Consider the following 22,402-nt stretch of genomic DNA (forward strand, 5'->3'; position numbering starts at 1 on the left):
TTTGTATTATTATTACTATTATTCATTTTTTTTATTTAATATATATTATCTGAATAGAATCACGTTAGCAGTCCGACAGTGGGGTTGTAAATGTAAATGCATATATGCTTAAATAATTTACTTCTGATTCAAAAATCTATTATATATAATATGTAGAATTTTAATTCCACCCAAACAAAAAAATATGTAGTGCAGTAACTAATATATACTAGTATTACAAATTCAACAAAAAATGACCAACAAATGCGTAAGACAGTGCAAAAGTTTTATTTTTAAGTGTGAACATTTATATCATGATATTTCAGCCATTCTGTTCTAATTATTAAAAGTTGGATTAACCATTGAGATACTGTACGTTAGCAGGTTATCATCACACATAAGCAAACATAAATTGGTATCCTACACATTCACATTAAAGAATTTTGGCTCAACTCAACTTTGAAGCCATTAAAAAAAAAGAACCGTTTAAACATTTGCATTATTGTTATGAGTATACTTCATGATGGGAGTCTTGTTTAGCCCTTTAGTACAGCATGCCAACATTCCCTTCTATTAACCCAGTTTGCTGATGAGTTCTTTCGCGAGTGCGACGTAGGCAGACATGGCGGCATCCTTGGTCATTCCTGAGAGAACAAAGGAATATAAAAGATAGGTTAAAAAAAAAACAAAGTTGTGATATTTCATCTTGAAATATTTTGATTTACCTTTCCTGGAGTTCCACGCATCCCACTTGGCTTTCCCTTTAAAGTCCAACATCCCCGGCCTATCTGGAAAACGTGAAATCGCAACGTGTTCGTAAAAAATAATAAATGCAGGGCCGTAGCTAGAATTTTTTTCAGTGGGGTTCCCATACTCCGTTTTATTTCACAAAACCGCGATGATGGAAATGGTATGATAAATTACAGATGTCACTTGTCATACCTGTGTTGATGTCTCCGACAGTTGACTGTTTATACAGTCCATAGAGGTCAAGCAACTCCTGGTCCGACGGCCTCGTCTTCAAAACCTTCACATCTTCCGCCGCCTTCTCAAACTCTGCCTGCAGGTGATAAGAAAGAGACACCCCGATTGATTATTAACCGCTAACAACTCTGGGCAAAGTAATGAGCACATTTAGTACCGTACGTAAACTTGGTAACCTATTAGAACAGCACAAGGGGCTAAACAATAGGCTTTTATGGAAGACTGGTGCTTTTGTTCCTACTTCTACTCCACAAAGGAACTAAGCTGGACAGACAATTCCAAACGTATGAAGTGGGGTTCCCCAAACTTTTGCAAGATCAAATGGGTCAATAAGAACCAAGTTAAGCCCAGAGCCAAAGTTTGGGAACCCCTGATATCTTCGCATATCAAATGTTGTTTCTCCAACCTTGCACCATATTGGTCAGAACGGACGGGTAAAACATTTACAGTAGAATCGAGGTTCCATCCAGTAGTATGTTCTTAAAACATGAAAGAAAGTGAGCACGTCAGTGAAGATAGACAGCGTGTGAGCATGTGATCAAAATCGGCATGGATGATGAAAACGATTATGAAAGGTCAAGAAGAAGCATGAAGATATTACCACTGAAGTCATTTTTGATGAAGGTTTTGCAGGGGCTCCGGTTTGGTTATTTTAAATGCGCAGTTCAAGGCCTGTTGTCCTTATTTTAAGAGGGGCTTGGTCGTCTGATGAGTGACGCCGCAAAAAACAACGGTTCGATGGCAGAATGTCGATCGGACGAGGGTTGAAGGAGGGGGCGGGACTGGACGTGTGCGCATGCGTACATAATACAACGGTTCACTCGCGTATCCCTAGAAACACGCAACATTGCGGGGTCGTACAAAAGAGATTTTTTGTGTATGTTTTAAAATCAATTCAGGAAAATTTTTAATAAAATGAAATAATAACGACAAGTATAATGGAAGGATTGAGAGAACACATTCTCTGTGTTTCCAAATTAACTGACAAATGCTTGTAATTTCTCAAAATAAAATTGCCCCACACTGAAAGGCAATAGTTTTGGAAGTATGTAATAAAATATTCGTTAGTGATTTATTTTATTTAAAATAATTTTGCTCATACCGTTTACAGTCCTGTCTCTTTAACGAACGTAAGCATTGTTCAACGCTTCCTTTTAAATAAAGTTGTGTCCTTTTTTTTTAAAACAAGATGGCTGCGCCCTGTCGTTAGCGCATGTGTATTGAACAAAATATGTTGCAATTCACAATAATTTGAATTGGAAATATAAAGAGGAATTGTACACTTTTGTGCGGCAAGATTCAGGTAAAATACTGATATTGTTTTTGATTGTTGGGTTTTTGGTTGTTGTTGTCGACGTAACACTTGGATGTTCTTGTGCAGGATAAAAGTAGGTATTTTGTTGTGTATATTTTTCAAAAACAATTTTCCCAGGCATTTTTATAGTTTCTACCTTCCCATTTTTAACTTTACTTTCCTCCATACAATATTTTTTCCTTTTCTTAAAACAAGATTTCTTCTTCTGTACTGCTCAGTGCTGATTTTAAATTCAGGAGAAGTGACTAATTCTTTCTCTTCATTTTTTTTTTATTCTAGTGACATAAATGGAAACTCCAAAGATAAGTGGTGGGAAAAAGGCTAGCAAAAAGCCCATCCGGGTCAAAACTGTGTTCACAACCCCGTTTCCGCTCAACTGGAGCCCACTTCCACAAAATGACATGCATTTTATCCTGACAACCTTGAAAGACAAACTTATTTCCTTGGGGCTTGAGAAGAAGGAAGTGAAGGTGTTTCGGCCATGGAGGAAAAGAAAAAGAGGTCCGGATACCTCATCTACAGATATGGACACAAATAAAATGGCGGATTCACCCAAAGGTGGCTGGACAGATGTTACCATAAGGCGACAACTTGCCCTGGGCATCAACGAGGTCACCAAAGCTCTGGAGAGGAACCAACTCAAGCTGGTTCTGGTGTGCAAGTCTGTCAAACCCAAGCACATGACCAGCCACCTAATAGCGCTGAGTGCCAGCAGAGGCGTCCCCGCCTGCCAGGTTCCGCGGTTGAGCGAGAGCATGGCCGAGCCACTGGGTCTCAAGAGCGTCCTCGCATTGGGGTTCAGGAACCGCGCTGGCAGCAACAAAGCAGAGGCGTTCGCTGACGCAGTGGAAGCCATCATACCCAAGGTGCCCTCGCTGGATGTTCCTTGGCTACAAAGTACATCACCTGGTATCAAATTGCAGCACAATGACACAACAAAAAAGAAAGATGAACAGAAGGCGGGCCAGAAAAGGAAACTGGAGCCTTTCCAAGTGAAAAAAATAGTTGCCAAAAAAGGCAAGATCAAAAGAAAGCGGAAAAATATGCAAGCCAAGTAACAACAGTTTTCCCCCAAAAAGCAAAACATGGAAAAAGTCTAAGCCTTGTTAATTTTGTCATGTGAATTTATTCAAATATCCATGCTGGTATAGGCGGTGTTTGTTGAAACAGATGATTTGCATGACGTCATGTAGTCTACAATGATGCTGGTACAAGTTCTGTTAGCCTTTTTCACAGCTCATAATGGATTTGAATAAAATTATTGTTCTTCACTTTGATAAAGCTGTATGTGTTTGTGTACTCTGTAATGTCAAACTCCATTGGGAGGGGGGGGGGGGGGGCAAAATATTTAAAATAAGGCAGGTTTCTCACGGCCGGAGTTGTGAAAGGGCGTGGTCGGTAACAATACGACAATCACTGCAGCAACATGCGCAACATTCACACTTTTGAAGGAGGACGACACGATTAGCGTCCGTCTGTGGAAAACGTTTAGCTGTATGTAACTCAAGGTTTTAATTACGCAAAAAGAACATCTCCAAATTGAGACTGGAACAACAGAGGAAGCTCACTTTAACATAAACAGCAAGAGCAAGCAAATTATAGGAGTTCTCCGATTGCCCTACAGGAAGGAAAACTCACAAGGCCAATCATAAAATGGAGATTTTCCCCATGCAATTTCCTGGATGACTACAACTAACAATAAAAATAAAAATACAGTAGATTTGTCTCAGACATGGTATGAGTAGAAAGCTAATAAAATGTACAGGGGTGAAGACATCAAAAACATGGGAACCCCCCCAAAATATCAAATATATGTCGCCTCATTATCCCGGCACAACACAAATAATTCTCTCTGGAAGGAATGATCATCGGATAGGGAAGTTGATTAACAACATTTTTTTTTTTTTTTTTACATATGAAATGACAAAAGGAAAACAAGAAATGCTTTCAAGCAGCTTATTCTGTGATGGAACAACTAAATGCTCTTTTCTTCGTAAGACTCTCAACAGGAAGACGAGAATTTGCTGTTTTGTTGACGATTGGTTCTCTCTCTACGCCTTCTGTCACTTATGACCTTTTCGTTTTTGTGGATTTAATCGCCCACATGCTGATCGGGGTTGAAATGAAGTTTGAATCCGGCAGAAATTTTTTCTTTTCCCTCTCCGAGGGAGCTACTAAAAGCTTATTTTTGTACACTCCGCACATTTAACTCATTTGTAAATTTGACCACTCAATATATCCCAAACTTTTTCTGAGTCGTGCGTGTTCTGAGCATTTATTTATTTCTCCTTCTGAATGTTCTCGTGAGCCTCGGCTATTTAAACCCCAGCGGCCTTGTAACATGGTAGCAGCTCACTTTGACAATTCCAAATACCAAAGCAGTTGAGCACCTTTTCAAAACTGAAACATTGTGCTTCATTGATGTAATACATTCTTCATTACAAAAAGAAAATAATACCTAAACTGAGTGCATGGCATCATGCTGTACAGGTAACTTGATACTTCATTGAAAAAAAAAAAAAAAAAAAAAGTCAATGCACCAGTTGGCTTTATGACAGTGTGTATGTACCACGCGCAAAATAACAAAGTACCCAGCAGAGGAATGATATAAACTGCAGGAACAGCCCTCTATTGGTGAGGTGCAATATACTGAGGGACAACATACCCCCCCCCCCCCCCCCCCAAAAAAAAATATTTGCTTATTATTTGTCACATGAGGGCATGCCGGTGATCTCCGTGCATGCCACACTGGTTTGTTTCGAATGTGAGCGTACGTCTCAGGCATAACATGACGTTCACATTCAGAATGTTGAGAATTCCGTTTTTTTTGTTTTTTTTTTTCCACCGCCGAATGAGCTGAAAAAATGCACCGGGGAGGAAAAAAGGAATAAAGTGATCTGGCTCGGGGGTGAATGAAATTGCCAGACCTCATGTCCTTGTTTGTGTTGAGTAGCTGCCGTGAAGGCACGGACGAGGCTACTGAAGGACCAGGCCGACCTGAAACAGAATTAAATTTTTTTTGCTTAGATTTTCAGAATTTGGGGTTTAAAAGTTGAAAATCAAATCAAATCCTGTTTACTGACCTTATCAGCGTCCATAGAGGGACATTTCCAGTTATAGAGGTAATACTGCAGATTTCCATCTCCGATACCAAACTTGAGCTTTTCCAGAAAAACTTTGTTCTCCATTAGATCCAAGGCGTTGAACACGTCGAAGCCTTTCTGTTACGGGAAGAAGAAGAAAAAAAAAAATTGCTTATTGGGGCGCAGTGGCATTAGCCGAGCTGCTTTTTTCATTCATTTGAGATTTACCAGTTTGGCGAGGATCAGAGCGTCATTCATTAAGTCCAGTAGCGGCGTTTGCGTGTGAACATTGTAAAAGGAGTATGCGGCCTTCAAGCTCCGATGTAGGGGGTGATGCATCACCGTGGAGGGTAGAGTGTAGAAACTAGCAAAGTCGGTCAAGACGCCACCGGCACCCTGCGGGACACCGCGGCAGGTTTTCAAGATGGCGGACAAAGGCATCGATATCATTGCATATAGTATCCTGTTAGAGCGTTGAATTATGAATGAACACGGGTGCACTCAAACGGCTTTATCGTAAAGCTGTCTGAGCATTTACTCGATATCCTTCCTGCTTAAGTCAAGTACAAGTGCGCCCTTTGTCCTCATAGAAGCCAGCGTACATGTTACTAAAAATGCTGAATAAATAATTAGCACATGGAGCTAAAGTTGGATATTGTTACAGCGGGTATAAAAACTGTCTTCAAATTCCAGGATTTGGTGAAATAAATATAAGATAGCGTTGAATCATTCCACAAAATTTTTTGGGGGAGTAATAATGTGGTTGCATAAGTGTGCACACCCTCTTCAAAACAGGGGTGTGTAGACTTTTGACACCCATTGTAAATTCTCTTTTCCACAGGTGAGCGCGTTGTAGCGATACCTCGACGACGTATGTGTCGATGATGTTTTCCTGCGGGAGGAGCCAGTGAGCCACCTCCTCCTCGCTCATGGACGGCGCCAGCTGGAAGCGTCGAAGGTACTTCTGCAGCAGGTCGGTCACCTGCCGGATGTCGCGCCGCTCCATCGGCCGCAGTCCTGCTGTCTTGGTGTTCTGCGGCGGGAAGAGACAATGAGCAATCACCCGAAGGGGGGCACGCCTTGAAATAAGAGACGCTGCCTTTACATCTGGTAGTCTGTAGAGTTTCATGGTTCTTTGCAGGGTCATGTTTCTGCTCAGGTGGGAGAACTTGACTTCCACGAGCTTTCTGGGGTTCAAAGAACGATGCCAATACCTGCACATGAACACGACAAATGAAAAACTATTTCGGGCTCGTCCGAGGGTGTGAAAGCTCACCTGCACGTGGAAACTGGTTTAGGCAGCACGACGCCTGCCGTGTAGACCGCCTGAAAAATTCCTTCCAGGTTGACCCGCCGCGTGATCTCTCTGATGAGCACCGGCGCCACACGCTTTGAACGTAGCTTCTTATGGACACACAGGAAGTTGATTTCCACCATCCTCTTCAACCTAGAGATGCACGTTTGAGGATCGGAGGATTTCTAATATCACCGCCGGTGTGTACGTGCGATGAAAACTCACGTGTCATAAATGCGGATATCTGCCGGGATGGCACTGATGAAGCCGACAAGTTTTTTATTTGAGGTGACTCTCACTCCGCAATGCCACTGAGGTAACCAACCAGGCGGGCGTAAAGCCCTGAGGAGGAAGAACACAATTCCATGCTTATTAAAAATAATTTTGCCTTTTTCTAATTCCAACCCATGGACTTACCATTTGAGGAATTTTGGCGAGTAATCGAATCTGAACATGTTTTCGTCATCCTCTACGTAGTTCTCGTTTAACAACGTGTAGAGCTCCTTCAGCTGAAAAACAAAAACACCACCTCATGATGTCACGGCCTGCTAACAGGGCCACTTTTGTACTTTAGACATTGGCTCTACTCACAACATCTGCATTGCTGAGATCCAGAGTGTCCCACATGAAACCTTGAGGTAAGGAATATGGCTCCTGTCGGATATTTTCTTTGTCGGCCTCGATGGGGCCGTGACTCGTCACCACCTCATCTGCACGCACAGCACAACTCTCTTGGTATTGCCAAATTTTATAATCCAGTTTGAATTATAGCTCCTGGTGCAAAACACCAATATATTTGTCTTGTCGTCATGGAAACCACATTACTTGGGAGCTCACCCACGCTGCTCCTTGTAATTGCTGGATTAGTTTTTTGGCATAGAGTGGCAGTGTCAAGGTAAAACCAGTAGAGGGCGCTAAGAGGAAAAAGATGATGCAGCTTGACTTTCAAGCTCACTCAGTTATTTCATGCTCAAAAATGATAAAACCTGTTTGAAGAAACATCATATCATATGTTGGTTGAACGCCCAATCGTTGCCTCCTACTCCATTTTCCAGTCGTTAACGTAGTGAGATCATTGTGAACTTACTTAACTTGGGCACCGGCTGTGTGTCCCAGAACTGGTACTTGTGCTTGGCTGCCTCATCAATGCTCTTCGCTGGGCCTTGACAGGACAGCAGCTCCATAGCTCTTTGGATGTCCTGCAGCTTCTGGATGGGCAAGCCAGGATTCTGGAGAGTGACAATAGATTCATTCAAATCAAATCTGCGGTGATATCAACACATGTCAAGAAAAAGTATTTGGACCAACATCATAACAATAATTCTGAGAGAATCATGGTGGTCAGAGGAGAAGAATGCGAGGAGGACCATGACAGATTCAGGTTGTCTTCAAGTATTTCTGCCTAGTAAGTGTGAGTGTAGTTGGAGATGACAAACATGTAGATGACTAAACATATTACAATGCTATTAATAGTATTTTTTGGTGGGACTGTACTTCCTGTTTTTGTTGACTCAGCTAGGGTTTGTCATTGACCAACATTTCGTGAACAGACTTGAGAAGTGTCTCTTAAGCCTGCCATTATGCTTCTGAATCTTTTTGAGTGCTTTTAGTTAAGGTGTAGAGCACACAATGAGGTATAAAAAAAACAATTAAAAAGTAATTTCATCTCATGCCTTATTTAAGATACTCCTGCTTATGCGTGAGAACTTTGGAGAACGTAAAGACATTTAAAATAATTTAAAATAATTTAAAATGGTCTCGATCCTGCATGGATGGACCACTCACCCTGATCTCCTGTGAGTCAGAGGCAGAGTCCGACTTGGCTCCTCCAGAGCTTGGCTTTTCTTTCTTCCTCTTCTGCTTCTTCTTTTTTCTCTTGGCTCCCAATTCCCCACCGGGACTCCTGCAGACACGCGGATAAAAATCACATTTTAAAGAAACAGACTTGAAATAGTAACACACTGAGGTTGGCAAGGAGGCTAACGTTAGCTGCCATAGCAACGAATGACAGCTGCGCTAGCTTGCTAACGGTTTGCCTGACATCCTTCCACTAAAGTCAAGACAACATTTTGGGTCGTGAATAATAAAGTATTTGAAATGAGCGGCGTCGTGACTGTATTAAAGCACAAGCTTTAGCAACGTTGCTAATTAAAAAGGTAGAGTGTGGTTTTGTTTGTATCGGCTAACTACATTAGCCACCGAGCACATCCAAACATACACACGCGTATAAACTGTGTGATGCACGACAGGCCGTCCGCACCCTTGCGCGTTCTCGTTCTCCTCCTCGTTATCGCCGTCTATCCCGCAAGTATCCTGGTCGTCTAGCTCCAAGCTCTGCTGGCTAGCGGCGGACTCACTGTCCTCCGCCATCATTAAGATGTTAAAAAAAAAAAAGAAAAAAATGTGGAAAAAACTGCCGGAGCGCTGTCTGCTAGAGATCCCGGCTAGCGGCTACTCACCGGAAAAACAAAAGAAAATCGACGAGTGGGGAAACAGCGCCACCTTGCAATCAAACGGCAGTAGTACAAAAAACAAAAAATCTGTGACGTCCGTTGCTTCATGCGGGCAGGTCGCAATATTAGGTACCCTTGGTTCATTCTAATAGATTATTTCACGTTGGTATAAACTCTAAAATACATTAATTATTATAAGACAACAACAACAAAAATGAACAGGCGTCATTTTAAACATGAGGTGTGCAGAATTACAAATGCTTGGCTAGTTTCATTATCTACTTAAACTGCACGCCTAATCAAATTAAATACCCTGACGGCAATTTTAAAAATGTTAATATCTTATCATCCCACTGTTATTGTCCAAATGTCAGTTTTTTAATGAATATCCAAAGACTTACAAATAGCTGGCTCATAAAATCCCAGACACAAATTGTTCCAGTCTGGTTGTTTATTCAGAATAACTTCAAATATATAATGCAAACGATCAATGTACACACAAGTGGTACTGCCACTGCTCAAACGCTTAAGGTTGCCCAGAACACAAACTTACATGATTTGCGATAAGAAAGAAACAAAACCAAAAAATATGATTGTTATGACTATATAAATCCAGAGTGGATTTGATTATTTCCCAGCACGCTTATATAGATACAGTGGGCCATAAAAAAAACATGCATCACTCTGAAAAGTACATTTTGAGACACTCTAAATGCTCAACCTGTTACTTTGACACTTTTCTTATTCATTCCCTGCAACGCCGCAAACCATCTCAGTGCTTCTCGATGTGCTTGCGGAATATTGTGAGCTGTGTGCAGTGTAGTGAAAACATTTAACTGCATACTTTTGGTCACAAGCGCGAACGAGAACAACAGCTGAGGTAGAGAAGGAAAAAGGCAAAAGAAGGTGAGAAACAAACACGGTGATCACTTCTGGAAATGTGCATTTTAAGAAAAAGGCACTTGGAAAAATTGGGAACAAAAGGGGGGGGGGGGAATACTGCAAACAATAACGGTTTCAGTTAAAGATACATCAACTAAAAACCACAGAATAAGGCAGACGAAGAAGAAAAGCCCTTAACATATTTGAAGAGGAAGTAGCCTCGTCGGGTTAAAATACTTCACGTTGGCAACCAAAATAATAGACACAAAAAAAAAAAGGCATCTCAAGCAGGCGCATAAAAGTGATGCATAGCCAGTCAGTGATTCAACTCGTACAAAAACCCTTCATAGTATTAGTCAGTATCGTTTACTGGAGGCATAACTCGTCGTGGTATTCCATCCAAGTGGTTGCTGTGTCACATTGTCTGATTACACGACAGTGCTTTTAACCGTCAGTGGTCCGAGGCCAATATGGCTTAAGGAAAAAGCTTCCTGTTGTCCTTCGTTTGTGATAATCATCTATTTGGCTGTACTACAGCTCTTTAAAAAAAAGGCATATATTTGTTTTGAATTAAAAAAAAAAAACAAAAAAAACCTCCAGAGTCCTTCGGGCAATGTGTACATTGCGCCTCCTAGTGGCGTCGTTACATAATGAGGAGGATGACAGTGGTCATTTCATATAAAAGGACATAAAAGTTTATAAAAGTTCAGCGTTGTCCCTTCGGTTGATGGATCCCAGTGCTGAAGTCCACCGCTCACAAAAAAGTTACCAGCTTTTTGGGTGAAAGTTACTTTGACCTCTTCTCAACTTAATGTGTATTCATCATTCATAAAGAAGGTTAGATGAAAGTCATAATCCATTTTAGATTAATCCTGACATTTCACCAATATCCCAAACTTTTTGTGAGTAGTCGATATATGTCAGTGCTATATAAATGTTCGACGGGCACGTCCTTCCCCACCTGAGAATTTACTTCAAATTGAAAGCCAGCAGGGGGCGCTCTTCCCTCTTCTGCCAGGGGCTCTTCTTTTCTTCCTCTCCATCTTCAGGTGGTGCATCATGCTTGGGGGAGGCGGAGAGCCGCGTGCGATCGTTTTTGACAGTCACGCTGTCAGGTGGCGTCAGGGGAGGAGGAGGAGAAGCGGGTGAGGAGGAGGAGGCAACCGACGGGGGTTCTGTGTGGATTTGTACGCTCTCTGCTTCTTCCTTGACGGAGTGGACGGACCCCAAGTTGCTGTCATGGGAGATGTAATTGAGGGCTTCCTTGCTGCCAGCCCCGTCCAGATCGTCCACATACACCATTTGAGTGAAGGCCGTGGTTGGCGTTGTGCTTTTGGACCCCTCTTTCTCCACCTGTCGGTCCTCCTGCCCCACATCCCGTCCCCTGCGACCCGCTCGGGGCTCGTTGAGGTCCACGCCGGAGTCCAAGCTGGCGTCGGTGCCGCTGCCGTGCCTCCGCCCGCCGCCTTGCGGGCCTGGCGGGCCTGGTGCGCTCGTGGTGTTGCCGTGGCAACCGGCCCGCTGGAGGTCAATGTAGGAGTGTCGGATGTGCGCATTGGAGCGGCCGTCCAGCGAGACGAACCAGGCTCGCGGGTGTGGCAGAGGCTTGCCTCCTCTGAGCTCCATCAAAGTCTTTTCCGCCAAGAGGGTATCTTCGCTGTTTATTTCCACCAGACCCGTTTCTCCGAGCGCTCCTGGAATGGACACCATCTTCTCTCCTTCACCTTGCTCGTCAGGACGCGGGACGCAGTCTTTGGGGCTTTGTCCCGAGGATTGCGAGGCATTGAGCTCGGCCTGGATGGTCTCCAGGTCACTCTGCTCGTCTGCCTGTAGTAGGAGGGCCTGACCCGACAGGGGGTGCTCCCCAGGCAGGCGCATGTAATGAGCGGGGATGACCAGGGTGGGCCGTACCCTCGGGTAGCTTTCTCCACCGCTCAGCAGGTCCACGGATGCGCAGCACAGGAGCTGGCCAGGCCGGACGAGCGAAGGAGGCCGCTCTAAATTGTCGACAGAGCGGGAGAGGAGGTAATCGGGGGCCCTGAGGTCACTTCCCTCCCCTCTGGAAGGGGAGCGAGGGGGTGAAGAAGGGGAGATGACAATCCCGCTCAGCTGATGTTCTGACAACTGTCCGTGCTTGGATGGCGATAGCCCGTCGGACATGTGGTTGCCGGACGAGCACACCGAGACGTACGATTGACGGTAGCCTCGTTCGGCCCCGCACGACATGGCCGACTTCAACTGCATGGTCTCCGCGGACTGACGGTAGTCTCTGCTGCGAGGCGTCAAGTTGCCGAGGGAAGAGCCGTGCTGGCTGTTGCCCAACGAAGAGCGGCTGTGTTTGTTGTGCTGCATCAAGCCGTGCGCGCGGCGGTCGTCTCCGTAAGAGGACGGCTTCAGCATCGGCGTGGTCATGTCGGGCTCTGTCGCCGTGGAAACGAGCTCCAGTTGTACCTAAGCAGAAAAATATCATAACACTAGCTATACATGAAAAAGACAATACATCGTTTTGTACACGAGTTGTCCGAGTAGCAACCTCGTTGCTGATGAGGTTGAGGTGGGACATGGAGGTGGCTTGGTCCCTCTTGCTGCTGTCCAGACCGGAGGACAAGGTGAGCTTACGGTGAGAGCTACGGGGCTTCAAACAACGACGTCTGCTCGAAACAAACAAAGAAAACCAGGTAATTATTAATTGGAGTCTTACTTGTTTTTTTTTTAATAAAAATGGATATTATGGATAATGTCGCTCCCTGACACAAACAACATTGTTGAGCAATAACTACATTCGATTTTTTTTTTTTTTTTTTTATTGTAGTGGGTCAGATGACGTACCTGCAGTAGTAAAGGAGGATGCAAAGCAAACACAGCAGAATGAGTGCCATGCCTCCAAGAATGGCCAGCAGAAACATCGTGTGGTACATGCTGATGTCTTTCATACCCAGCAGACCTGTTGGAAGGATATGAAATAAAAGCAACAAATCCAAAATAAATTGTTAAAGTTTCCTAAACGAATAAAACCTTGAGGTCAAATGAATCTTACCTGACTGAGGAGGCAACATGGCGGCCACCCAGTAACCCAATTGAGGAGCAATGTAGGTGAGAATGAGCTGATGGTCCACCTTCTGAACGTGGCCCCAACTACTCTTTATCCAGGAACCTTCACAAACACACATGAAGACATCTTAGAAAAATATTTTATCATCAGTTCCTGGAATCATCTTTAAGTCCAAAAAGATTAATTTCCACGTTTCAAGTACCAATACTCAAATGTGAGAGTAGATGCAAGAAAACGCTCACTCATGACTGTGGCACTATTTGTCCACAAGAGGGCAGTATTGCACTAAAAGTCAAACTCTGGCTTTGTCACGCTCACTCAAGCATATAAACCTGAGTTCCTACGTTAGAAAAAAAAGAACACTTCGATTAATTTGCTGCTTAAATTTTACTAAATTAAGGTATGACCATTTAAATAAGAACTGTTGGGGATTTTGCCAAGCAGGCAATTTGTGAAGAGAATTGAGTCATTCACTTGTTAAAAATGTTACGACTTCATTCTTGCAGCAACTATTTTTTCTAAAATATTTACAGCCCCACTGCACATGTTTTTTTCCACTGTAACCGTAATTTCCAGGATATTCTACCAAGCCACTTGAAAGACAGGATGAACCTGATGGTGGAAAAAAAAAAAAAAGGGGCAACAATGAGCTGCAATCTTGGCACAACCAAAACGTACAAAACACTGACTGACTGACTGGCTGGCTGCTGGGAGGAAGAGGAAACATTCACAAGCAACTTCCCGTGAATGTCAAGGACAACATGATGGAGGTTGACCCTTATTCTTTTGTTTGTTGGCATATTAGCAACCTCAAACACTCAGTGATCTCTGAGGAAACCAAAGAGGATAGACAAAAGTATGGCAAAAAAATACCACCAACAGGAAACAACAGGGTACAAATGGAAGTCGAGATAATAACAAGAAGAAAAGGGAGATACCGTGTGACTCAGCACCTCCAGCAACACACACACACACACAGCAGCAGCAATCACTGCATCATGTGACCAGCCCTGCCCGCACTCACCCTGGTTCTGTCTGAATCGTTTCCACAGGGGGAGGCTTCCCTGCGTGTCTCACTTGGTTAATATCAAAAATTCATGCGGCCATGTTTGCTTTCAACACATGGTCAGCTAAGTGCACGCTTGCCTGATCTATTAATACACACGGGCTTGTCTTCAGCACAACACAAACAGGTTTTCAAGTGATTGTGCGTGTGGCTTTGAGCACGCTTATGTATTCCCTCCGACCGTCTCAAACGTTTGCGACCACTTTGTGTCCTCATTGCAAGCATCGCCACGAACAGGCAATGCATAGTTGCTCGGCGAAATTCAATCAAGGTGTCAAGTGACTCTTGTTTGGTTATTTATTTGGTGCGGTTGCCGGGGAACGAGGGATGTAGCCCGCAGAGGGGTCTTGGGATGGCTTCTGTTGTGGAAATACTGCAAGCATGTGCGTAGGCTACAAACGTGCATGTGTTCTTTGACGTTCGAACAAAAGACTCTTTTGAAGCGCTGGATGTTTGAAGATAAAACGCCACGGGAAGCCCAGAGATAATATCAAAATCAATATCGCGTCGAGGTGCCTTGAGATATGATTCACCCAGCAAAAATTTGCAATGCAGATGAGCAAATTTGAATCCTGTTGCTGACCAAAACAGCAGCAGAAAAGCCTCCAAATAGACTCCCAGCTAAATTAAAGTGTATTGTGCTTTTCTCGCATGCTGCCTACACGACCTTTTTTGGTGACAATTTGATTTTACGAGAGTTCCGTGCACCCATGCTTAAGTTCTGGGTAAGCCACGTGAGTTGTTCGCCTCGGTCTGCTTGAGTTATTGCTGTTTCGCTGAATTTCTCCGAAAAAAAAGCCCCTTTTCTTTTCAATGACGTTCCACTTGACATAAATTGTACAAATAAAGGCTTCCCGCTCCCCATCTGCAGTTGAGTAAATAAATGACCCAGCCAGGCTTACTTGCTGAATAGCTATGCATCCACCTCTGTAGATTTTACTGGGTTTGGGTCTCCATGAACTTGCCTTGCGCAATCAGACAAACTGAGCTTTAATTTCTCATTTCAAAATATTCACCTTTTTCTTGCTTTCAGAAACGATGCGGGTATTTATTTCTACAAAAATCCATACTGGACATCGGAGCTCCTGCTTGGAAGAGCAGAACGCTGCCGCCGTGGGTGTGTGTTTCTGTTAGTACGTACCCAAACGTGGGTCAAATCTCCAAGCTGGGACGTGATCATTTTCCTTCAGGCCACTGTCTGCGGGCAGCGGGACGGACACGGTGATTGGCTCATCCACCTGCAGCTCCAGCCCGTCGCTGGCCAATAGGTGGACGGAGACGGCTGCCACGGGAGTCAGCGCCAACGGCTTCTCTGTTCCTGTGAGGCGAGGAAGAGGTGAGGGGGGGTTAGTAACATCAAGCAGCGTGGATAATGCAGAGATGTCAGGAGGGGTAAGACAGACAGGAAAGAAAACAAGGGAAGGGCAGGAAAGGAGGCGAAGAGTGAAAAAAAAAATGGGAGTGCTCTTTTGAGGCTATTCAAGCTGAAGGAGCAAAAAGCAAACATTTGTCTTTTTTTTTTTTTCTTAAGGAAAGCCATTTGCCTCGAGTCAATCTTTGCAACATGTCATTTAGTAGACTACGAGCGGATGACGAATAAAAAAAAAAAAATGTCTGGTTCATATTTGTATCAAACAGTCACTCCCAAAGACACAAATGTATTTTCAGACTCCGCACATTCAATCCCAGTCACTTTTGTTTTTTGGCGGCTAATCGAAAATGGAAAGAATGTAAATGGCTTATGATAAAACGAAGCATGCACACAGGGGGTTTATTGTCTTTCTGGAACGTCATATAGACGAGAGCGAGAGGGGCCTGCCTTTCTGACGAGATACTATCTCGCCGCTCTTCTATCCTCCCTAGCTCAACTCCCACTCGGCAGTCCGTCAGCCTTCTCTGTCTGTGGCAGCTACCTGTGCCGTTGTCGGCGGGAACCTGCAGGTACGGAAAGTGCTGGATGTGCGAGGGAGAGTCGGCCACAGTCAGAAGTGCGCTCAGGTTGGCGTAGGACGTGTTGACCGGAAGCGTCAAAGCTCGGCGCTGGAAATGAACACTGGCCTGGCGTCTCAAACCTTGGAGGGGGGGGACAGAAATGCAGATTAAACACAGATTTTTTTTTTTTTTAACCAGACCCTTGATATTACGCAATAGCAATTGTCTTGTCGCCATGTCTGGCATCTATCTAGTAAATATCAATAAGGTTCCACAAATAGGAGAAATACTACACTGCTGTCTGGCTTGGCAAAGTGATATCATCGTGGTCCCGACTCGACATTCCTGAGCTGTGAGCGCACTCATCCAGCTGCGGATGAGTGCTAGTGGATTGAAATGAATATAATAACGATAACTCCGACAATAAAGCAATCTGTGACCTGGTCTGGAATTTAAAACGACCCCGTTTCTCTTCCTCAACTTATTTTTTTCCCCTCACCTCATGTTCCTCCTTCTGTCGGACACGTTCCCCATCCCCCCCTTTTCTCAAAGTGCTCCACCCATATCCCCACTTTCCAGCACAGATTGGATCATCTTCCCCTTCTACCCCGCCTTCCATTTCATTCTTTTGTCCCCCCCCCCAACCCTCCCTCGTGCCACACGCCAAGGTTTATCTCTCCCTGGGGCTCGCCTGGTCGAGACAAACATTTCGAAGTGTGTCAGACGGGACAGTTTACACGTGAACGCCATGTGTATATATATTTATCGTGCGTCTGTGAAGCGCGTGTCAATCTCGAAATACAAAACAGACGACGAACAAAAGACAACTAATTTAATCTTGTCTGATTGAAAAAGCCCCTTCTAATACAATCACACATGTTCAAAGGGGGCCAGCCGATAACGACATTATTTTAATTTGTGTGTCCCAGATGCTACTTTATTTACACTCAACAAGACTTCAGGTTTTTCCACAAACTGAAAAAAAAATTACCTTGGAAATTCGACACGATCTCCACCACATCGTCATAGACTGTGAGTGTGGCGGCTCTCTCTGGTAGAAGATTCAAGCTAATGGAAGAAAAAACTGCAAGACATAAAACAAGTGTACACACATTAACCGTGTAAATTCAATTGAGCGGTGGAAACAATCCGGCTTTTTACCTGACTATATAACTCATTGATGACTATCAGACATAACAAGTCGTTCAAGTCATCTTTATACATTTTTAATAAAGTCGGCTTCCAGTCAGCAGCAAGCCTGACCCGGCCGGCAGACTTCTTTCGTTACTCTCCCTTCCTTCCTTTCACTCCTCCATTGTTCCGAACTGGTAAGCGTGATAATCCAATTGGCTGGCGTTCCCGTTGGTTTATAACCCCCCCCGACACACACACCCCTCGTCATCATAAAGCACTGTAACTCACACACGCTATGGCACGGCGGCCCCTTTGGGAGATGAGCGTGTGTTTGTGAAAGGGAGGTTTAAGCAGGACCCCCCCTAGGCTAGCTTTTTGGCAGGGAGCGTAATAAATTAGCAATGGAACGGGGGCCGTTGATTAGCTCACACACCTGGCACGAACCATTTCACACATTCACAAAGAGGCAAGCGATGGACTGATAAATTACCAGGTAGTCGGGAAGGCGTCCACGGCACCGAGTTTGGCACGTATCCGTTTTTGGTTGCGGTGATGACCAGAGGGGTCCCCAGGCGGTATGGGAAGAGCAGGAAGGCGTTGCCGTCTGCCAGTGAGGTTTCCGTGGTTACCAAAGTGTGGTTGGCAAAGAGCTGAATGGATGCTCCTGCCAAAGGCTGGTGAGTGCTGGCGTCGCTCAGGTGGACCTTCAGAGTCACCTCTGTGAATAAAAGAGAGAAAACTATTAAGAGGATGGCTCCTCTTCGGAGGTGCGGTTTGTTGTCCTGCCCTTTGGCTCCGGTCTGCAGAGAACGCATTCCACATCTCAACCTGGTGAGAACTTCCTGGAGTCCTACCAATGCAACTTCCCCTCATAAACAATGGACCGCTTCCCTTCATCAAACATGGACCACCAACCTGAAAAACTCTTCTTTCCACTCCTTGAACTTAATCACGCACCCCCTTCCCCCAAACTAAAACACATCTGAACTTTGTCTGTTCCTTCTGAGCTCACCTTCAGCAATATGCCCACAAACCCTAGATGAACACCCCTCCCCCGCTCCAAGATCCCACGCTCGACTAGCAACCACAATGTTTGTGGGAGTTCAACTCCAGTGCACGCTGGGCTTGAAAACAGAGCTGCTCCAAATCATATATTTGTTAAACTCAAGTGAAGTTCTTCAACACTGCAAGTTTGGAGCAAACTTTGCGTCCACTTATTGACCTTGCACTCCATGATTCCCTTTTATTACATTCATGTGAGCAATGCCGAGGCAAAGAAGAGAGCACAAAGAGTGAGCGCTGCAAAACTCCAAACGGCATCTCAACTCAGTGCGTGTCCCGACCTCACTTCCTGTTCCACTCCCAGGGATCTGTTGTTAGGGGTACCAGCTGCACTCACTTTAAAAACACACTCCCGTGGGAGAGCCTGGAATGACAGGCAAGAACTCACAAATGCAACAGACCCCTCCCAGCTCTCATTCAATAAATCAGCGGGGGTGACATCATTGTTAAACAAGCTAAGCATCTCCTCTGCACTCTGTCATGGGAAGCCAGAAGAACCAGAAAGCAAAACACCTTTCCCACTTCATATCATTGTCTTGAGCGCCATATGGAGAATAATGGCATAAAAAAAAAAAAAGACTGTCCAGTTGTGTCATGCCTCGTTCACACTTTTAGGCTCAGAAACACAGCTGGCAAATGAACTGCTAGTTTTAATCGGTTTTCAGTTTAAGCCGGTCTTTAATTCCCAAGATCTAATTAATGAAGTAGCTGCCTTTTGTACTCAACAACAAAGCATACAATTTGGGTTGGTTGCACTATTACAACCGATACAGTACTGTAAAGGTTGTTCTATGATGAAATTGCACATGCAATAACCTGTTTTGTAAATTGGCCACATATTGAGTCAACTTTTAATTTTCCATTTAGTGAATGTGAAGGTTTGACAGCAAATATGACTTTCTATTAATCACGGAATAAACAGCAGGTCACCTCCCTCTGCTCTGGACAATATGGTTGGATGCCTGGAAATACAATTGATAAATAAATCTGGTTAAAGGTGGCGCTGAATGAAAAAAGTGATAACCACAATGATGGAAATGAAGCAGAAACTGTGAACAAGTTTCCCCAGCTTCCAGCTAGCACGGCTAGCAGCTAGCTAAGTTTGGGTCCCATCAGCATCCCGCCAGGCTAGCGGTACCATTAGCCTACGAGCAATTCGCTTTCTTAAGACGGGTCAAAGTGGACCGAGATGTTCGGTGTGAGTCTTTACCATCCTCCGTCGTTTTGCTGGAGCCTTCTGAAACGAGCAATCCGATAACGAAGAGTACAAGCAGGGTGGTCCAACTCCCTTTTCCTTCCACAGCCTGCATCATTGCAGATGGGAGTATCAACGGCTAAAAAAAACAAAAAGGGGGAAAAAAGAAGCAAAGTATCTGCCGATTTTTTGGGGGCTTTAATAAACTCAACAAACGCCCTCATCGGTATTTGCCCCGATTAGTCCGTGAAGGCGGCGGCTCTCCATGTTTAGCAGCATCAGCAGTCCCAAATTAAAGTCGTTTCTTGTCTCCCGTGGCGGATCCACAGCCCCTCTTTTTACTAGCTTTCTTTTTCATCGACCAGCCAGAGTCAGGGAGGGAGGCAGCCCTGAGCTTTAGAGCCACATGCCCAAAAAACAGCACCAACAGGCGGATACATGCACTTGAAACCTCGAAGGCATTTACGGAATTTTGTCGCCACATGCTGGTAGAATGCAGTATTGCATGGTGAATTAAATATCTTATTGAAAATGGAATTGAAGTGTATTTATTCCATTAGTATTATGATTATATAGTAGATCTGACGTTTTGTGTTTTGATATGATAATTAATTATTTGTAGATTTGGATATGTATAGTTTTGGGTCTATATGGTCCAGATAAACCTTGCCCAAATGTGGCATAAATCTTCCAACGGTGGGTCTGGAAAAAAATAAAATAAGTGCAAAACACTAAGAGACCGTGAGTGCTCATTTTAGAATATGAAAAAAAAAATTATGCGCACCCCTGCTGATCACCATGCTGCCTGTAAGTTAAATTTGAGGGAAAACAAAAAGCTAAAACAGCGCATGCGCATCTTGGGGAACAAAATGAGCCGCTTTGGTTTTTATTTCATTTTTATCGTACTGTTAATTAAAAGCCCGAGTTTACTCCTCTTCTTATGTTTCACCATTTTTGTTTACGTCCATTACAGAACACGTTAGCGGTATGTTGTTGCAGCTGTCATTCCCCAAAAAAAACAATCCCAAAACGAGCCGTCCTGCTCCTATTCCTGCTGTGCATTCCTTGGCGTCAGACGAGTGCGAGTTGATGGACAGCGCCGTTCCTGTTCCGGAGATCGTCAAAACAACGTTGACAACACGGGCGGCGCTTACGTTAACGCGGTGCGCATACGCACGACGCGTCCGATAAGACTGCTATATAATGGACGCAACTTAAGCGCAAATATATGCAGTGGACAGCCCACAGACGTACGGAAGTCCGCATCACAACAAGTAAGACTTTTAACAATTATAACTCTGATTTAGCTCTGTACTGTTAATTAATATGTCATAAAAATTGAAAAGTTGCCTACTTTTTGTGGAAGCCTCGTCATGATAAATTAATATGTTTTAGAGGAGGAAAAATGTAATTTTGTTAGGTTGTTTAGGGTAGCTGAAATACAGATATTCATTTCTGGTGGAACATAATAACTACTATTATTATTATTGCCATGTACAACAATAATATGTTCTTTTTTTGTGGTGGCACTCAACAGATCTGTTCATCCCAATGGGTCTCTCACTGTCAACATGGTTCCATAACAGGACAAAGAAGCATTCATCTTCCTTCTCTTCTGTTTTCTCTTCTCTGGCCATCCCGACGTCGTCTCGTCTCAAGATCATTCTAAATTCCTCCCCAGTTCCTCCAGGAGACACTCGCTCACGCTGGAGCTCTCTCCACTGCTCTCCTCACTTCCTGCTGTCTGCCGACAGGGAAGAAGCGACGCGTTTACCCGTGGAGCTGAGCAGCGACGGGGTCAGGGCAGATACGGGGGTTAAAGACGGGCTTCACGTGTGGGAGGTGATGTGGAATGCCAACCACAGAGGAAGCCATGCCGTTTTAGGCATCTCCAGGCAGAGCTGTCCTCTGCAGGCTTCGGGCTATAATGTACTGGTGGGGGCAGACTCCCAGTCGTGGGGCTGGGAACTCCAAAGCAATCAGCTCTGGCATGACAGACTAAGTCATGGAGCGTACCCACAAAAGAGGAGAATGTGTTGCACTAAAACTATTCCGCCATGGTCTTCCCAACTTAGCCCATCAAGCCTGGAGGTGCCAGGTACACCTTTTCCCATTCCTGAACGCATCCTCATGATCTTGGATGCAGACGCAGGGACTCTTGGATTTGTCGTTGATGGTCACTTCCTCGGTGTTGCGTTCAAAGACCTCCCCTGTGGCGTGGCGCTATTCCCAGCCGTGAGCAGTGTGAGAGGAGGAGCCTGCATACGACTCCGATATCTGAACGGAGCCACTCGTGAGTGTTTTATTTGTGGGTCAGGAAAGAGATGGAGATGACTAAAATGACAACTTTTTCTTCTTCTCAGGTAACCCCCCGGGCTTGATGGCTTTGTGTGGACTCGTCATTCAACATCATTTGGGCCGGAAGAGGCAAAATCAAGTGGACAAGCTTCCTCTTCCACCTGTTCTCCAGCGCTATGTCCTCCTTAGTCATTAGTTTACCGCCAGAAAACCTTGAAATAAGTGATATAGAAATATCACTTAAATTTTTTAAAGTTGGCTTAAACTTGTTTTGATCTGGTACGGACAATTGTTGAGTACAGTTCAGTTGTGTTTATAAGTACATTTGCATATCATCATTACAAATGTTCATTTTCAAACACTTATTTAGGTATAATTTGCAATAACATTAATGTGGCATTTTAATTTAATCGTTATTTAACTGCAGTTTTTATTTAGCAATATTTAAGTGTGGTGTTTACATAATGTTACTGTGGTTTACAATAGGAATAAAAGAATATAAGTTTTTGTACTTATCTGAGATTTAAATTGGTCCTGTTGTGTCCAATGTTACAATTATTTTTGTGTATACAAAATAAATAACCCAAAAACCAACGTTGCTCTTGTTTGTTTCTGCATGTACTTGTCCATTTCAGAAAAGCCACTAATTACAGTAGTTTCCACTGAATTTTTC

General features: G+C 44.1%; 5 protein-coding genes across 5 annotated transcripts; 2 read left to right on the forward strand and 3 right to left on the reverse strand.

The window, feature by feature from the left end:
• Nucleotides 1–248: 248 nt before the first annotated feature.
• Nucleotides 249–1,742, reverse strand: acbd7 (acyl-CoA binding domain containing 7). The gene is made up of 4 exons (XM_049731060.2): nucleotides 1,565–1,742; nucleotides 922–1,039; nucleotides 705–767; nucleotides 249–623 (listed from the first exon to the last, which is right to left on the reverse strand). The coding sequence occupies exons 1-4, from the start codon at nucleotides 1,574–1,576 to the stop codon at nucleotides 553–555; spliced, it is 264 nt and encodes an 87-aa protein (XP_049587017.1). The 5' UTR covers nucleotides 1,577–1,742; the 3' UTR covers nucleotides 249–552.
• A 387-nt stretch (nucleotides 1,743–2,129) lies between these two features.
• On the forward strand, nucleotides 2,130–3,559 carry rpp38 (ribonuclease P/MRP 38 subunit). Its single transcript, XM_049731015.1, has 2 exons — nucleotides 2,130–2,266; nucleotides 2,558–3,559. Exon 2 carries the CDS (start codon nucleotides 2,566–2,568, stop codon nucleotides 3,334–3,336), a length of 771 nt encoding a protein of 256 aa, XP_049586972.1. The 5' UTR covers nucleotides 2,130–2,266; nucleotides 2,558–2,565; the 3' UTR covers nucleotides 3,337–3,559.
• Nucleotides 3,382–9,135, reverse strand: nmt2 (N-myristoyltransferase 2). The gene is made up of 12 exons (XM_049730968.2): nucleotides 8,916–9,135; nucleotides 8,441–8,558; nucleotides 7,743–7,884; nucleotides 7,247–7,365; nucleotides 7,073–7,164; nucleotides 6,881–6,997; nucleotides 6,638–6,808; nucleotides 6,467–6,575; nucleotides 6,224–6,394; nucleotides 5,590–5,757; nucleotides 5,362–5,499; nucleotides 3,382–5,275 (listed from the first exon to the last, which is right to left on the reverse strand). Exons 1-12 carry the CDS (start codon nucleotides 9,026–9,028, stop codon nucleotides 5,255–5,257), a joined length of 1,479 nt encoding a protein of 492 aa, XP_049586925.1. The 5' UTR covers nucleotides 9,029–9,135; the 3' UTR covers nucleotides 3,382–5,254.
• A 406-nt stretch (nucleotides 9,136–9,541) lies between these two features.
• On the reverse strand, nucleotides 9,542–19,889 carry fam171a1 (family with sequence similarity 171 member A1). The gene is made up of 9 exons (XM_049730830.2): nucleotides 19,447–19,889; nucleotides 17,665–17,892; nucleotides 17,032–17,124; nucleotides 16,022–16,180; nucleotides 15,250–15,426; nucleotides 13,028–13,144; nucleotides 12,820–12,934; nucleotides 12,524–12,641; nucleotides 9,542–12,441 (listed from the first exon to the last, which is right to left on the reverse strand). Exons 1-9 carry the CDS (start codon nucleotides 19,547–19,549, stop codon nucleotides 10,960–10,962), a joined length of 2,592 nt encoding a protein of 863 aa, XP_049586787.1. The 5' UTR covers nucleotides 19,550–19,889; the 3' UTR covers nucleotides 9,542–10,959.
• A 390-nt stretch (nucleotides 19,890–20,279) lies between these two features.
• Nucleotides 20,280–22,323, forward strand: si:ch1073-228j22.2 (SPRY domain-containing SOCS box protein 2). The gene is made up of 3 exons (XM_049730999.1): nucleotides 20,280–20,705; nucleotides 20,969–21,724; nucleotides 21,795–22,323. The coding sequence occupies exons 1-3, from the start codon at nucleotides 20,660–20,662 to the stop codon at nucleotides 21,923–21,925; spliced, it is 933 nt and encodes a 310-aa protein (XP_049586956.1). The 5' UTR covers nucleotides 20,280–20,659; the 3' UTR covers nucleotides 21,926–22,323.
• The last annotated feature ends 79 nt before the right edge of the window (nucleotides 22,324–22,402 follow it).

This window comes from Syngnathus scovelli, chromosome 9, assembly GCF_024217435.2.
Source record: "Syngnathus scovelli strain Florida chromosome 9, RoL_Ssco_1.2, whole genome shotgun sequence".
Lineage (NCBI taxonomy): Eukaryota > Metazoa > Chordata > Actinopteri > Syngnathiformes > Syngnathidae > Syngnathus > Syngnathus scovelli.